The sequence below is a fragment of the Nicotiana tomentosiformis genome, chromosome 7 (assembly GCF_000390325.3).
Source record: "Nicotiana tomentosiformis chromosome 7, ASM39032v3, whole genome shotgun sequence".
In the NCBI taxonomy this organism is placed as follows: Eukaryota; Viridiplantae; Streptophyta; class Magnoliopsida; order Solanales; family Solanaceae; genus Nicotiana; species Nicotiana tomentosiformis.
This window is the reverse complement of record NC_090818.1, coordinates 108,247,963-108,263,205: the sequence shown is the minus strand read 5'-3', so window position 1 is coordinate 108,263,205 and position 15,243 is coordinate 108,247,963. Positions and strand designations below refer to the sequence as shown.

General features: G+C 37.2%; 1 protein-coding gene and 1 long non-coding RNA gene across 2 annotated transcripts; both read left to right on the top strand.

The window, feature by feature from the left end:
- Window positions 1–1,052: 1,052 nt before the first annotated feature.
- Window positions 1,053–1,646, top strand: LOC138896170 (uncharacterized). Its single transcript, XM_070180956.1, has one exon. It carries the CDS (start codon window positions 1,053–1,055, stop codon window positions 1,644–1,646), a length of 594 nt encoding a protein of 197 aa, XP_070037057.1.
- A 3,089-nt stretch (window positions 1,647–4,735) lies between these two features.
- On the top strand, window positions 4,736–9,059 carry LOC104112307 (uncharacterized). Its single transcript, XR_689949.4, has 2 exons — window positions 4,736–7,893; window positions 8,450–9,059. It is a non-coding gene; the product is annotated as an uncharacterized lncRNA (long non-coding RNA).
- Window positions 9,060–15,243: the final 6,184 nt, after the last annotated feature.

Here is a 15,243-nt window from a genome sequence, read left to right as displayed (position 1 = left end):
CAAACATATCTGTCTGGACTTAATGTGTAATTTTCTATTCTGAATTTATATGCTAGGCGGTCAGCAAACAATTAATACACGCAATATAGATTGAATTAGGTCGATAAACCGCCCGATAAGAGCTAAACCGATACCAATCCGCCCGATATCTTATCGGCTGGCTAGCGGATTAATACATTTAAAAGCCGATAACCGTTAAGCCAAACCGTTAAGAGTAATTAACCGCCCAATCCGCCCGATAAGCAGCCCTACTCTTGGGCCCAATTTTAAAAAGCTAAGTTACACGTGACAACAATTTAGCAAATATGGAACGCCAGCTTTTAAGCATACAGCTTATGCAGAAATGTTGACCCTAAACTGCTCTCGTTAATGGCTTCTATAATAGTAAGTAAAGTAACAAAAATCCTTCCGCTAATAATTATAAAAGACAATATTAACCGGGGGAAAAACAATTAATTTCAATACGATCAGTTGTTCCTGAAAACAAAACAATTTCCGATTTTTTATTTTCTTGTAATTAATTGTTTTCGTTTGACTTAAATCAATCGACTTGTATTTATTACTGTCAGGAAGGATCATGTTACAGTAAGTTTTAGTTGCCGAAGAAGCCATGGATTTGAAGTATATAACTGAGCACTCTTTATGATCAAGTTAGAACTGTAGATTTATAGGTAAGTTTAATTAGAATTTTGATAGGTAAGGGGTGACTTAATGTGTAACAAATTAAGGGTAGTTTAGTTTATTTAACACTAGGTAGTTAGGAGTCCAAAGTTAGTTATTCATTTTTATAAATAGGGATCGTTTGTACAGTGTATTTTCAGTTTTAACAGAATCAGTTTCTGCATTTCTAATTCAGCTCATTCCCTTCTTCTCTTCCCTTTCTTATCACCTAGGGTTTATATAGCTCGATCTATAGAATTTAACATGGTATCAGAGCCATAAGACTAGGAATTATTGGTCTCTTTCATCGATTCACATCACCATTGGTGAAATTCTTAGATTTAGAAAAATCAATTGAAAATCGAAGCCTCGTCAATTAAAGTAGATTAGCCATGGGAGATATTGTTGACAACACCACGGCTAATGCCGCCAAATGTGTAGATGCAGGAATTGAAAATATTCTAGCTAATAAGGAATTCAGAGTTGATTTGCCTCATAATCATACATTATACCTTGGACCTGCAGATATGAGTGGAGCACAATTGATCTCATTTCAATTAAGAGGTACTGACAATTACACTATATGGAATCGATCTATGAGGATAGCTCTGCGAGGAAGAAATAAGCTAGGGCTGGTAGAAGGAACATGGAAAAAGGAAAAAAATCGTAAAAATCTATGGGAACAATGGGAGAGGTGCATTGCAATTGTACTCTCATGGTTGATGAATGTTGTAACTCCACAGCTCGTTGGAGGAGTGGTATTTGGAGCTAGTGCACAGGCTATTTGGGAGGATTTGCGAGAGAAATTTGACAAAGTAGATGGATCTAGGTCATTCAATCGACACAAGGAAATTGCAACCCTATATCAAAGTACATCCTCTGTTTCTGTTTATTACACTAAGATGAAGGACCTCTGGGATGAGTTTGAAGCATTAGTCCCTGCTCCATTGACTGTGAGAATTCCAGAGATTATGTTGCCTTTATGAAGAGATAAAAATTATATCTATTCCTTATGAGATTGAACGACTCCTATGCTCAAGCAAGGAGTCAAATACTATTGATGTACCATTTATCTATAGTCAATCAGACATTCTCTATGATTATGAGTGATGAAAACCAAAAGTCTATAACTTCCATAACAGGAAATTTAGGACTGACATCTCTTATTCCAGTTGAAAGTTATGAGTTAACTGCCCTATATTCCTCCAGATCTAGTGGTTTCCAATCCAGCTTTCAGCCAAACAACTCTCAACAGTCTGAAAATTACTCTAAGAAGAAGAGAACCTACAGTGACTATTGTGACTTCTGTAAGAAGAAGGGTCATAAGAAGGAGAATTGCTGGAAGATCATTGGTTATCCACAAGGTTTCAAGTCTAAGAAGAAAGGGGGAGTTGCAGCCTATAATGTTTGTATCGAAGATCCAAATCAGAACTTCTATACTCAGGTACAACCATTCATGCAGGTGCAATTATCAGTCTCAACAAATGCAGACTTCAGCTCAGTCTGGAGTACAAATGCAGAGGCAACCCTCAACCTCAAGAGACAGCTCATCAGGAAGACAACTAGTAGCCTATACATTTACTAAGGAACAATATGAACAGATCCTACAAATGCTGAATAAAAGTTCTCTGACTGCTTCCTCGGCAAACATGGCACACACAAAAAGTACTAACTGTGTCTTTTAAGTGAGTAATAAGCCTCCAGAGTGGATCATTGATATAGGGGCTACAAATCATATGGTGTCTGATTTAAATCTATTATCTAAATTAGCAGAGATCAAACCTAGTAATCCTAAGAAGGTATATATGTCAAATGGAGATGTAGTCTATGTTACACACATGGGTACTAGCCCAATTTCAGCAAGAAGTATACTAAAAAATGTCCTACATGTCCCACGATTAAGAAGTGGTCATCATACTCTTTGTGTTGCTTTTTATTCTGATTTTTGCCTATTTCAGGATCTCTATAGTGGGAGGGTGAAAGAGATTGGTAAAGAACATGATGGCCTCTATATGTTAATCCCTCACATAAATAAGAGCAATCTAGATATAGCACTAACAGTCAAGGACTCTACAGAACCTAAGGAGAAGCAGGATATTGACTTGTGGCATATGAGACTAGGACATGTATCTTCTGTAGTATTAAAGAAGTTATTTCCTGCTAAAACTCAGAATTGCTACATGCAGATGTATGGAGTCCTTATAGAGTGCCTACATTTTATGAAAATAAATACTTTCTAACTTTGGTGGAAGACTTTTCTAGAATTATATGGTTATTTTTGCTGAAGTATAAGTCAGATGTATATGTGGTCTTGAAGTTCTTCTTGTGTTATGTAAAAACACAGCATAACAAGTATGTTAAGAATATCAGGACAGACAATGGACTGGAATTTATAAATTCAACTTACAGTGATCTGTTTAGTAACCTTGGGATGATTCATCAGAAAACCTGTGTATATACTCCTCAGCAAAATGGTGTAGCTGAGAGGAAGCACATACATATTTTAGAGGTTGCTAGAGCAATGAGATTTCAAGCTCATATACCTCTAAAATACTGGGGACACTGTGTACTAGCTGCAGTACACATAATCAACAAGATGCCTTCTTTAGTTACTAATGGAGTGTCACCCTACCAGAAGCTGCACAACAGAAAACATTCACTACAACATATAAGAGTACTATGATTCTTATGCTATGCCAAAGCAGTTCAAGAAAAGGACAAGTTCATGTCAAGAGCTATACCAGCAGTATTGATGGGATATGGTGCAACTCAGAAAGGCTATGTGCTTTTAAACCTAACTAATCACTCTTTTTTTGTTAACATGGATGTTGTTTTCAAAGCGACTATCTTTCCTTTTAGACATACAAGAAATAAATATCTACCAATCTTCCTAAAGCCAGATGTTCCTGCAGACTATACTCAACTGTCAGGGGTCCCAACAGTTTTTGATATGGGACACAACAGTGAGCATGAGGCTGAGTTGACACACTCAGATATAAGAGATGTCTCCAGTGATACAAATGAGGATGTTCATGACAATGATGTTGCAGGTGGGAGTGAAGGAGAATCATTCTTGGCTCATCCAACTGGAGCAAGTTCTGATCAGGGTCAAGTGCAGGTTCCATCTACTCAACAACTGCCAACTATACCCTCAGCTGTAGAAGAAGAAGTTAGAAGATCCTCTAGACCAAATAATCCTCCTATTTGTATAAAGGACTTTGTGTCACTGAATGTACATGCATCTGTATGCAATTGCAAACTATGTCTCCTACAATGGCTTGTCTCCCCAATATCAAGCTTACCTTGCAGTCTTCTCCTCTATTGCAGAACCTGCTACATATGCTGAAGCCATTCAAGATCCTAGGTGGACATAGGCTATGAAGGCAGAGATTGAAGCATTGGAAAGAAATTACACTTGGGACATTGTCTCACTTCTTGAAGGCAAGGTTCCAATTGGTTGTAAATAGGTATATAAGGTCAAATACAAGGCATCGGGTGGGGTGGAGAGATTCAAGGCTAGGTTGGTAGTTAAATGGTACAGTCAAAATAAGGGAATTGATTATCAAGAAACGTTTTTACAAGTAGTGAAAATGATGACTGTGAGGACTGTTCTATCAATAGTTGCAACTCAGAAGTGACACATTCATCAAATGCATGTGTATAATGCATTTATTTAGGGTGATCTCTTTTATGAGATCTAAATGCAATTGCCACCAGGATTCAGAAGCCAGGGGGAGTCTCAACCAGTGCGCATGCTTCATAAATCCTTATATGGCCTGAAACATGCTCCTAGACAGTGGAATGAGAAACTCACATAAGCTCTATATCAATTTGGCTTTGTTCAGAGCCAATATTATCACTCTTTATTCATCAAGCAGATTACTGAAGGCACAGTGATAGTGCTGGTGTATGTAGATGACATGCTAGTCACTGGTACCTCTCTACATCTAATTGAAGAGACAAAGACAACACTACAACAGACATAGAAAATGAAAGATTTTGGAGAGTTGAAATACTTTCTAGGAATAGAGTTTGCCAGATCTGCAGATGGGATTCTTATGCATCAGAGAAAATATGCTTTAGAGATTATATCTGAACTTGGACTTGGAGCAGTAAAACATGTAGCTACTCCACTAGAAGTGAATGCAAAATTGACTACCAAGGAGTATGATGACCACCTTGGTACTTCAAGTAATGATGTAAATGAGCTACTACCAGATCCAGGTGTCTATCAAAGATTAATAGGCAAGCTGTTATATTTGACTGTGATAAGGCCTGACTTGGCATTCAGTGTGCAAATGCTAAGTCAGTTTCTCCAGCAACCAAAGAGATCACATATGGAGGCAGCAATGAGAGTTGTTAAATATGTCAAGAACCATCCCGGACAAGGCTTATTGATGTCCAGCAAAACCACAGGCACATTAGAGGTATTCTGTGATGCAGATTGTGCTGCATGCCAACATTGTAGAAGATCTGTAACAGGTTTTGTTATGAATCAACACCAGCTCAATCTCACACAAGTAGCTATTGGGCTGACTAGTGTTATTGGGCTGAGAACAAGCAACATGGCCATGTTAATTTGGGATCTTGGTTGAGTAGTAGGCATAAGAATGGTTCTATTATAAGAGTCAATGGTCTGTGATTTTGGGTTATGCATATTGTTAGAGTAAAATGTCTATTTCTCCTCATCTTCCTTCTCGAGTGTTCTGTATCCTCTCATCCTCATTCTTAGTATGAGTTTCTCATCCCTTCTTCTCTATCATTTGTATTTCTGTTTAGCATTTCTAATTCCTATAATAGTTTTGAGTTGAGTTGTAATCCCTTTTGCGGTTGAAGTAATAGAAGTGTTGAATAACTGGTTTGTTACGATGACGATGTTTATTCCTAGATTCAGTGGCGATAGCAACCTGGAAAGCTGGAATTTTCGAGCCGAGTTATACTTCGCATTCCTTGGCTTCTCCAAGAAGGATTGACTGTCTCTTCCTTCCTTCTACCTAGAAGGCGATTCCTCGGTTCAATTGGTTATTTCGCAATAACCAATTCTATGATTGGAACCATTTCAAGGAGAAATTTCTTCTGCATTTTCAGACACCGACCTTCACTGATTCAGCGAGAACGACAGATATTTCAGTAGCTTGTGTTGACTACATGAGTTGTGCTACAGTGGTTCTACCGTCGACTTATGTGTCTCCTTTTGCTGCTCAGAGTCTTATTCCCAGCTTTTATGAGCCTTCATCTACTCAAATCCCGGAAACTCATGAACCCAAGGTTCGTCTAGTTGATAGAGACAAGTATGCGACTGTCATAGACGAGGTGTTTGATGAAACCTCCCCAAGTAATGTGACTGCTATGCCTTCTCAATTTTCAAATGATGAAGCTCAATTAGTTCCTCATGTTGGACGAGATTCTTTCATGCCTAAAGTGATTGGACAAATTGATACTGTCTATAGATTCTAAAATATCTTTCGATGCAATGAAGATAAACTTTGATTCAGGCGATGGAGAATCAGAGGAGGATCGGCGAGGCTGCACTAAGGTGGAGGAAAATTTAAGCAACGGTGCAGATCAGGTGGTTGATAAAAATCCTCAACAAAATACCAACGAACAACTCATTCGATTTGCACCTATGATTATGGATCTTTTTGCTACCTTGGTCCCAGGTGATAAGTTTCCTTTTTGTCAAATACTCATCGTGCTTGTTAGTGTCAATTTGAACTATGGCCATATGCATGATATTTATTATTGTTGTCATATGAGAGCTTGCACGTATCTTTACTGTGCCTATGAATCAAGAATAGGGATTATCCCGTTTTGTAGTTGTGTGGACGATTGGTTTGACAGATGACAAGATTTTAAGGCTGAATCATGTGTACTTTTATATATTGAATCTGAAGATTTATATCGAAATGAGGAGTTTTTAAAGACAAAGGTCATCACCTCTAATATGAACAATTTGGAGGATGGACAGTTTGGAGGAAATTTTCTATCCTTAGGCTTTCACTGTAAACCAACTTTGAAGGAAGAATTTAAAAATATATTGTTGTTCCAACATGATTTCAAAATTCATTTAGACTATTGGTGTGACAATGGACGAGGACACTTGTTGTGCAAATTGCGAGTGCCTGCTCGGGAGGAGAAAGTACAGGGGGTGCTCCAGGAAATTGCTCAAAGTTATTCCAAGCAGTCACCAAATATTTGGGTCAATAGAGTCATTAGGATCTTGTTTGCGATGTCTGGTCTAGTTCATAAAGCAAGGTCTACTTCGCCGTATATTATTTTTGATCCTGGTGGGGTTAATACTTCTCTTTGTGCGACGAGCGAGCAATTGCCCTTTAGATTAGTTAAAGACCTCACCATAGAATATTATGATGCCACACAACATCACATGAAGACGCAGCCCGGAGTAGCTGCACTTGCTGCCATGTTACATGGTGGGAAGTACTAGAATTGAAGAGTGCGTATAAATTAAAGCTTCAGGCAGTGCAAGGTGTTAGTTACACATTTTTCGGTGTCACGAAAAAGGGTGCAATCGAGAGATATGGTGGAGAGCAAGCTTCTAAAATTATTTATCCGTACTTCAAGGTGGATAATTCTAGCGTCGACAGGTCTGAACATGTTAAGGGGTGTTGTCTGTATTATGGTGCTTTCAGAATTCCTTTTGATCCTAACAATGCTCTTGATGGAGTTCTTGGCATCCAATTATCCGAGGCTATTCCTTACATTGTGGCATATCATGTGAATATTGCTTTTGATAGAGAAGGAAATGACTCTATTGTGACCATAATGGATTTCACTGCGGACTCCTTTCCACTAGTGCAAGCTAACACAATGACTCTTTCCTTTTCACCAGGAACTTATGCCGAAGAAGAATGGACATCAAAGGGCATTGCAGATACTATAACCATTTTGATAAGCTATATGAGGATGTCTATTTCTGTATGCATTACATTGGGTGATAATCCATGCTTATCCTCTTCTTATAATTCATTACGGTTAAATGATTTGACTGATTGAGAAATTTACAATAACTTGGAGGGAGAGTTTCAAGTGCCGCAAAAAGTCAGTTTCCATTTAACCAAGTTTATGCTTTGGAGGAGGTTAGCTACTGGAATGTTTACCTGGGATCTCTCATTTAGCTTACGGCTAAATGCTTCTACAAGGTGGCAAGCAAAGACATATATATGGAAGATTACAATGGCACTCCAGTTAATACATCTGCTGCTATCTATTAAGGTACACAATGACCAATGTTTTGATCGGTTAATAACAAATGTACCATATCATATATTTTCCTCAAGTCGTAAAGCATGCCTTGGTTTTGAGATAATTGGTTGGGAGCTTGCGAGCATCAATATTCTTGACTTGAACCTTGAGGACAAGGTTCTTATTGAGGACGGAGTATTGTAATTATGAATCAATATCAGCCCAATCTCACACAAGTAGCTATTGTGCTGACTAGAGTTATTGGGCCGAGAACAAGCAGCAGAGCCAAGTTAATTTGGGATCCTGGTTGAGTAGTAGGCGTAAGAATAGTTCTATTATAAGGGCCAATGGTCTGTTATTTGGGGTTATGCATATTGTTAGAGTAAAATATTTGTTTCTCCTCATCTTCCTTCTCGAGTGTTCTATATCCTCTCATCCCAATTCCTAGTCTGAGTTTTTCATCCCTTCTTCTCTATTATTTGTATTTCTGTTTAGCATCTCTAATTCCTGTAATAGTTTTGAGTTGAGTTATAATCCCATTTCACGGTTGAAGTAATAGAAGTGTTGAATAACTGGTTTGTTACAGGTTTCTTGATCAAACTAGGTGGTTCGCTAGTGTCCTGGAAATCTAAGAAGCAGACAATAATATCTAGAAGTTCTGCTGATGCAGAATACAAGAGCTTGGCAGCCACAATTGCTGAATTGGTTTGGCTAGTGAGGCTGATAAAGGAGATAGGAATTGAGGTTTAGTTGCCTGTGAACATTCATTGTGACAGCAAGACAGCAATACAGATTGCGGCAAATCCAGTATTTCATGAACGAACAAAACATATTGATATAGATTGTCATTTTATAAGGGAGAAGATATTAGAAGGACTGGTTGCGACCAAGTATGTTGGAACAAGAGAACAATACGCTGATTTGTTGACAAAGGGATTAAGCAGAATTCAACATGTGTACTTGAGTTCCAAACTAGGTGTGTTTGATGTGTTTACACCGCCTAGCTTGAGGGGGAGTGTTGTGAGAGGGGTGACTTAATGTATAACTAATTAAGGGTAGTTTAGTCTATTTAACACTAGGTAGTTAGGAGTCCAAAGTCGGTTAGTCATTTCTATAAATAGGGGTCGTTTGTGCAGTGTATTTTCAGTTTTAACAGAATCAGTTTCTGCATTTTTAATTCAGTCCATTCCCTTCTTCTCTTCCCTTTCTTCTCAGCTAGGATTTACATAGCTCGATCCATAGAATTTAACAATATATCCAAGCACTCTTTATGATCAAGTTATAACCGTAGATTTATAGGTAAGTTTAATTAGAATCTTGATAGGTAAATTAAATATTTATGTATATAGGTTTTATGGACCACTCATTTTCAAGAAATCCAAAGAAGTAATGCACTTTCCGTCGAAGAAATTAATGTATCCGACTTGTATCCAAAAGTAATCTTCATTGAATCTCGAAAACACTCTTTAAATTAATAAATGTTAATTTATCGATTAAACAATACCTTTACAAAATAATAATATTTTATGGTCTCGACAATATTAATTTAGAGAGGTTGTACTGTATATGTATATGACAAATCAAACATCCACGGCTATTATCAACCCTAACACAAAGAAGAAAAAGAATGGATTAAAGCAAAAAGTCCATTAGCCATAGATTCATCTCCCTAGTGTATCACTTAATTAGCATAAGTAGTAAGAGATGCTTTGCATAGAATATAGGCAAGAGATGCCGGTCCAAGGGCCATTAATAATTTGTGTAGACAAAAGCATATGCAGAGTTACGATTTGATATTTATGGATTTAGAATTTTAGTTTTTTATGTTACTGAGTTTTAAAGTAATAATTTATATATATTTAATAAATTTTTTAAGATAAATATAAAATATGGACTAAAGCTAATGAATTCGATCAATCCCGTAGTCGAAAGGCTAGCTCCGCGCTGGACAAAAAATGCCGTGTGTGGAAGGCCATTTCCTTTTCGATTCTTTTTGTTTTGTTTTTTTAGGGGATACACGAGTCGTTTGTCTTCACTTTGGTATTTAATGGAGTACATCTTTTTTTTTTTAGTGTAGTAGTTAAGATTCAAATAAAGGAATGCGACTTAAATAAAGAAAAGACTCAAAATAAAAAAGGAACGTGACTTAAGAAAATTCAACTTTTGATATTAAAATTTTAAATGCGGATTCTCTTAGACCATTTTGGTACATGAAAAGACGTAGTAATTTCATTGGAGGAAACAGGAAAACATTCCAATGGGTTCCCTTTTTTCTCAAGTAAAGAGGACTGGAAAAACAAACACCAATAAAGACCAATAATGACCTTTGACAAATTCTCCATAGCAAGGTAAATGAAATAAACTGGAAATATCTCTTATTATTGCTCATTTGTTTCTGGTAATTTTGGAGTGATAATTTTTAGAAGAAAAAGAAGTAGTTTAAAATAAAGTTTTATGGTTGGAAACTTAGAGATCTATTTATTCATTTATTTCCATATATAGTAGACATCATGTTGGGTTTACTGTTAATATATTGTTTTTATTTGAAATAACTATAAAATTTATTTTGATTACGTTAATTATTTATCATCACAAATTAAAATTGACTAAATACTGATTAGGTAGAGTGATGTAATGTAGGGAAATGAAAATATTGGAAACAAATTTAATTTATGAATAACTACATGCTTTAAAATCTTAAGATTCTCATTTTGACATATTAGCTTATGCTTTGCCTGGGGACAGATAATACATATCCCTACATTTCTGTTTCATAATTTTCACAGGCAAGACTAAGAGATAATTTGAATAGAGAATAGGCAAAGGGGCAATAATAATTTCCTTAGGTAAAAGACAATTTTTCAACTAGCTTATTCGCCTTAAATATTGTTTATTGCGGATTCGACCCCAACTTTTATTGGATAATTTATACTGCATATGATCATAGTTATTTTAATTCAAAATATGTTTTTATTAACTTTCACTGGAGCGAACATTTTTATTTTAATCTTTGGATCTGTTTATTCAAAATGCCTTGTGTCCAAGGCAATTTCAATTTTTTATTAATGATATACACGATTCGTTTTTCTTCTCTTTTGGTACAAAGAGGAGTACCTTGTTTATATAGGTAATAGAGTAGTTCACACTCAAATCAATGAATGTGACTTTAAAGACAATTCAACTGTGATATTAAGATCCAGTTTTGGTCTTTGAGTCAATGAATTGTCTCTTAGGAATACGACAAGAACTGGAGAAATAAACTGGAAATCCCTTTCCATTGAAGAAATTGGAAAACATTCCCGTGGGTTGCCCTTTTCACAAGTAAAGATGACTGGAAAAAACAATCAATAAAGACCAATGACTTATGACAATGTAAATACTGGCGGAGCCAGCATTTTTACTACAGGATATCAAAATATAAGAATTTAAATATGCCATAAAATCAAGGGGAATCAATATATAATAAATATATATGAAATAAAAAATTATCTAGCAATAAAGTATAATTGTTCGGCGAAGGTATATCGATTGATACCCCTTAGTTGAATGTGGCTCCGCCACTGATGTAAAAGTAGGGGCATTGATGGCTTTGTGCTCAGTGGTGACTTGAAGGTGAGGGGAGTTATTGATGATTTCTCTCGTGGCTGTCGGTGAATTTTTGCGGGCAGCGAGTTGATCCCTTTTTCAACAAAACAAAAAGGAAAGAAATAAAAAGAAAATCTGACTCTATTTCACAAAAATAGAAAGGGCAAAATTTTAAATATATTAATTAAGTTAATATTTTAATTAATTAAGTGTAACTAATTATAAAGTACAAATTAAAAAATGACACAGGAAATCAAAAATCAACTTTTTTTGCTCTCCCACATGCGTCCAAGAGAGTGAGTACACCTTCTATGCTACCTCAGCATCCAATGGTATATTTATTCAATTTAAAAAGAGTTCAGAGGGTAATAAGAACTGTGTAACTGGTAATTTGGCCTTAATTCAAGGGAATTCTTATGACCTTTTCCCAAAACTTTATCTGAAAATCTGAACCTGATAAGTGAGGATTTTAACTGCTTATTAGTGCCTTTTAGCTTTTATTTCAGTCTAAAAGCATTGAATTGTGTTCCCAAAACTAATAAAATTATACAAAATTGTAGGAATGCTTGAAGTTGGTCTCCCGAGATGAAACCCGACTCAAAAAGGAGTAGTGCGAAGCACAAGGCAATAAATGCTGCGGAAGCATAAATGTGCGGTCCGCAGAAGAAATTGAGAACTGCAGAATTCTATCTACGACCGCAAACAAAGAAGGAAAATGTAGCAGACATTTGCGAAAATTGCGGACCGCACATGAATTGTGCGGCCGCAAAGCTCGGCTAAGAGTCGAAGATCAGAGAGTATGCAAAAAGACCAAGTCCAGAGCCTCAATGAATTGCGGACCACATAAGAATTGTGTGGTCGCAGAAGAGTGCCTTGTGGTCATAGTCCTAAATCTGCGGACCGCAGAAGAGTTGCCTTGCTGCCGCAGAAGAATGCCTTGCGACCGCAGTTTAGAATTGTGTGGCCGCAGAACTCCAGCTCCTACCAGATGAAAAACTTTGCGGACCGCACATGGAATTGTGCGGCCGCAGAACCTCTCGAGGGGTATTTTTGTCCGAGATTTTCAGCCTTGTATAAATAGACGAGTTTTACAAAATCAGGTCAAGTTTGAAAACCTCTAAGTTGTTGTAGCCATTTTTCTTTACTATTTTAGGAAGTTTTACTTTACTTTGGTGTATTTATAATAGATTTAATCATTTTTAGCTTCCATTATGAGTTTAATTAGTTTTTCTTCCATATTTTCTTCAAAACCCATTATGAATAGCTAAACTTTTACTAGGGTTGTGACCCAACCCTAGTGTGTAAAACTTATGGGTATCTAATTTAGTGCTTGTTTATGATTGTGTGTTTATTATTTAGCTTAATTCATGCTTTAATTGTAGAATTAATGGTTGCAAACATTAGTTCATGCCTATTTGACTTAGTCTCTACTTGAGAAAGAGAGACCTAGTCTAGGATAACTTAGCTAACAAGGAATTGAGTCAATTGAGATATTGATTAACCAATTAAAGGGTTCAACCTAGAGATAGTAATAACCCGACTTAAGCTCTTATCAACTGTTTTGGGTGATACCCATTTGGTCTTGAGAAAGCCAAATTAGGCAAAACCACTCTCTGAATGAGAGGTATTGAGTGGGTAAATTAGAGTTGATAACTATAATACACCCCAATCAACGGAACAAACATTAAAGTCTTTATCCCATTAGGCAAACACCTAGGTCATGGTCACAACCCTAGGCTTTTTATCCATTTGGAAAAACCTTTAAAATAATTTTCTCTAGTCGTCTTCCTTTATTTTGCAATCATTAGAGTAAAATTAAAAATAGAAAACATATCTTTGTGTGGAAGTGCAATCTAGAAAATTCAATTGCTCAACTCGAAATATATATCCCTAACTCTCATCTTAGCTCCCTGTGGATTCGACCCCGACTCTTAGTTGGGTTTCTATTATTGCATACGACAGTTTCATACCTCTTTTGAGGTGTACTTTGGACGTGATCAGTTTTTGGCGTAGTTGTCGGGGAGTTAAAAACGGTGTTAACTATATTTTTGGATGTGTTTTTGGAATATCTTCTTTTCCTTCCTTGTTACTAACTTGTTTGAGAAAATAGGTACAACCATGGCAAACAATGAGCTCGAAAATATTGCTTTGGGGAATGTGGACGTCGAGGATGAGCAAATTGATAAGGTTCCTCTTGAACCTCAAGCCAGTAGAAGAGGCCGAGTGCCTCATGAAAATGTCCCCGCTCCACCTCCATCCCCACCACGAGCGACTCCACACCGGGTGTTACCCAATGAAGGATATGTTAGTGCAATAGTCCATCCCCGTATTAGGGCGGGCAACTTTCAAGTCACCAATGTGACGCTCACTTTGCTAGAGCAACGAGGTTTCTTCATTGGTGCTCCAAGTCAAAATACATACAAACATTTGAAGGGGTTTGTGGACACTTGTTGGGGGAGCAAACAAACAAATGTCTCCGAGGATGCATTGAGGCTAAGGCTTTTTCCCTTCTCTCTATGGAGGAAAGCTTTAGATTGATTGGAACATTTGCCGAACCATTCCATTCACACTTGAGATAATTTGCCGGAAAAGTTTATTTATAAGTTCTTCTCTCCGGGGCACATAGTTATACTTCGGGGGTGAGATTTTGGCATTCAAGCAAAAGCCAAATGAACCACTACACAAGATATGAAAATGCTATAGAACAATGATTAAGGAATGTCCCAACAACGATATGACGGAGAATATGATTCAACAAACTTTCTATCGTGGGATCAACACAACCAACCAATGTATAGTGCATCAACTTGCCGGTGGGAACTTCATGACTACGGCTTATGCAGAGGCGTATGAGATTTTAGATGAAATGGCGAAAACATCATCAGCATGGAAATCCCAGGCTAATGTTCCACAAGGTTATCCCAACGTGATCCACCTTCACAAAGAGTTGCATGAGCATGGTCAAGCGATCGCCGAATTGAATACCACCATGAATCAATTAGCAAAGGCTCAACTACAACAAGTGCAAAATCTCAAGCAAATCAATCATGGAGGGAGTGAACATGATGGTGAACAGAAGAAGGATCAAGGGTCCACAAGTGCAACATCGAGTGGAGAATTATGTGCAAGAGGATAGTGGTTTTGATCAGGATGATTCTTACAATGAACAAGAAGATGAGGTGCAATATGTGAACAACTTTCAAGGGCAACGAAACAACTTCCAAGGCCTAAACCAACAACAATGGCGACCTCAAAACAATCAAGGCAATTGAAATTCTAACAACCAAGGAAACTGGAATGGTGGAAACAATCAAGGAAATTGACATAAAAACAACAATCAAGGAAATTGGAGTGGCAATAATCAAGAAAATTAGAGTGGCAATAATCAAGGAAATTGGAGGGGGGGTAACAATCAAGGCGAATGGAACAATAATCAAGGCAATCGGGGGTCGGGTTTTCAAAGGCCCCTGATGTATCAACAACCGAGAAATCCGCCTCCTTATCCTTCCCATGGCCTTAGTTCTTCCAACAATGAGATGTGGAGTATTGAGAATATGTTCAATCAAATGATGGAGAAGAATGCCGATTCGGATGCCCAACTTGCCTCACACAACATATCAATATGCAACTTAGAAGTTCAAATGGGGAAAATTTCTCAAGCTCTAAATTCTCATCCTAAGAGGGTACTACCAAGTGATACGGTGGTAAATCCAAAGGGTAGAAATAACACGGGGCATGCCATGGCCGTTACTACAAGAAGTAGAAGAGGTGGGAATGCACCCACCTCAAGTCAAA

Coding starts and splice junctions, on each gene's coding strand:
- LOC138896170 (XM_070180956.1), top strand. CDS start 1,053: ATGGGAGATATTGTTGACAACACCACGGCTAATGCCGCCAAATGTGTA.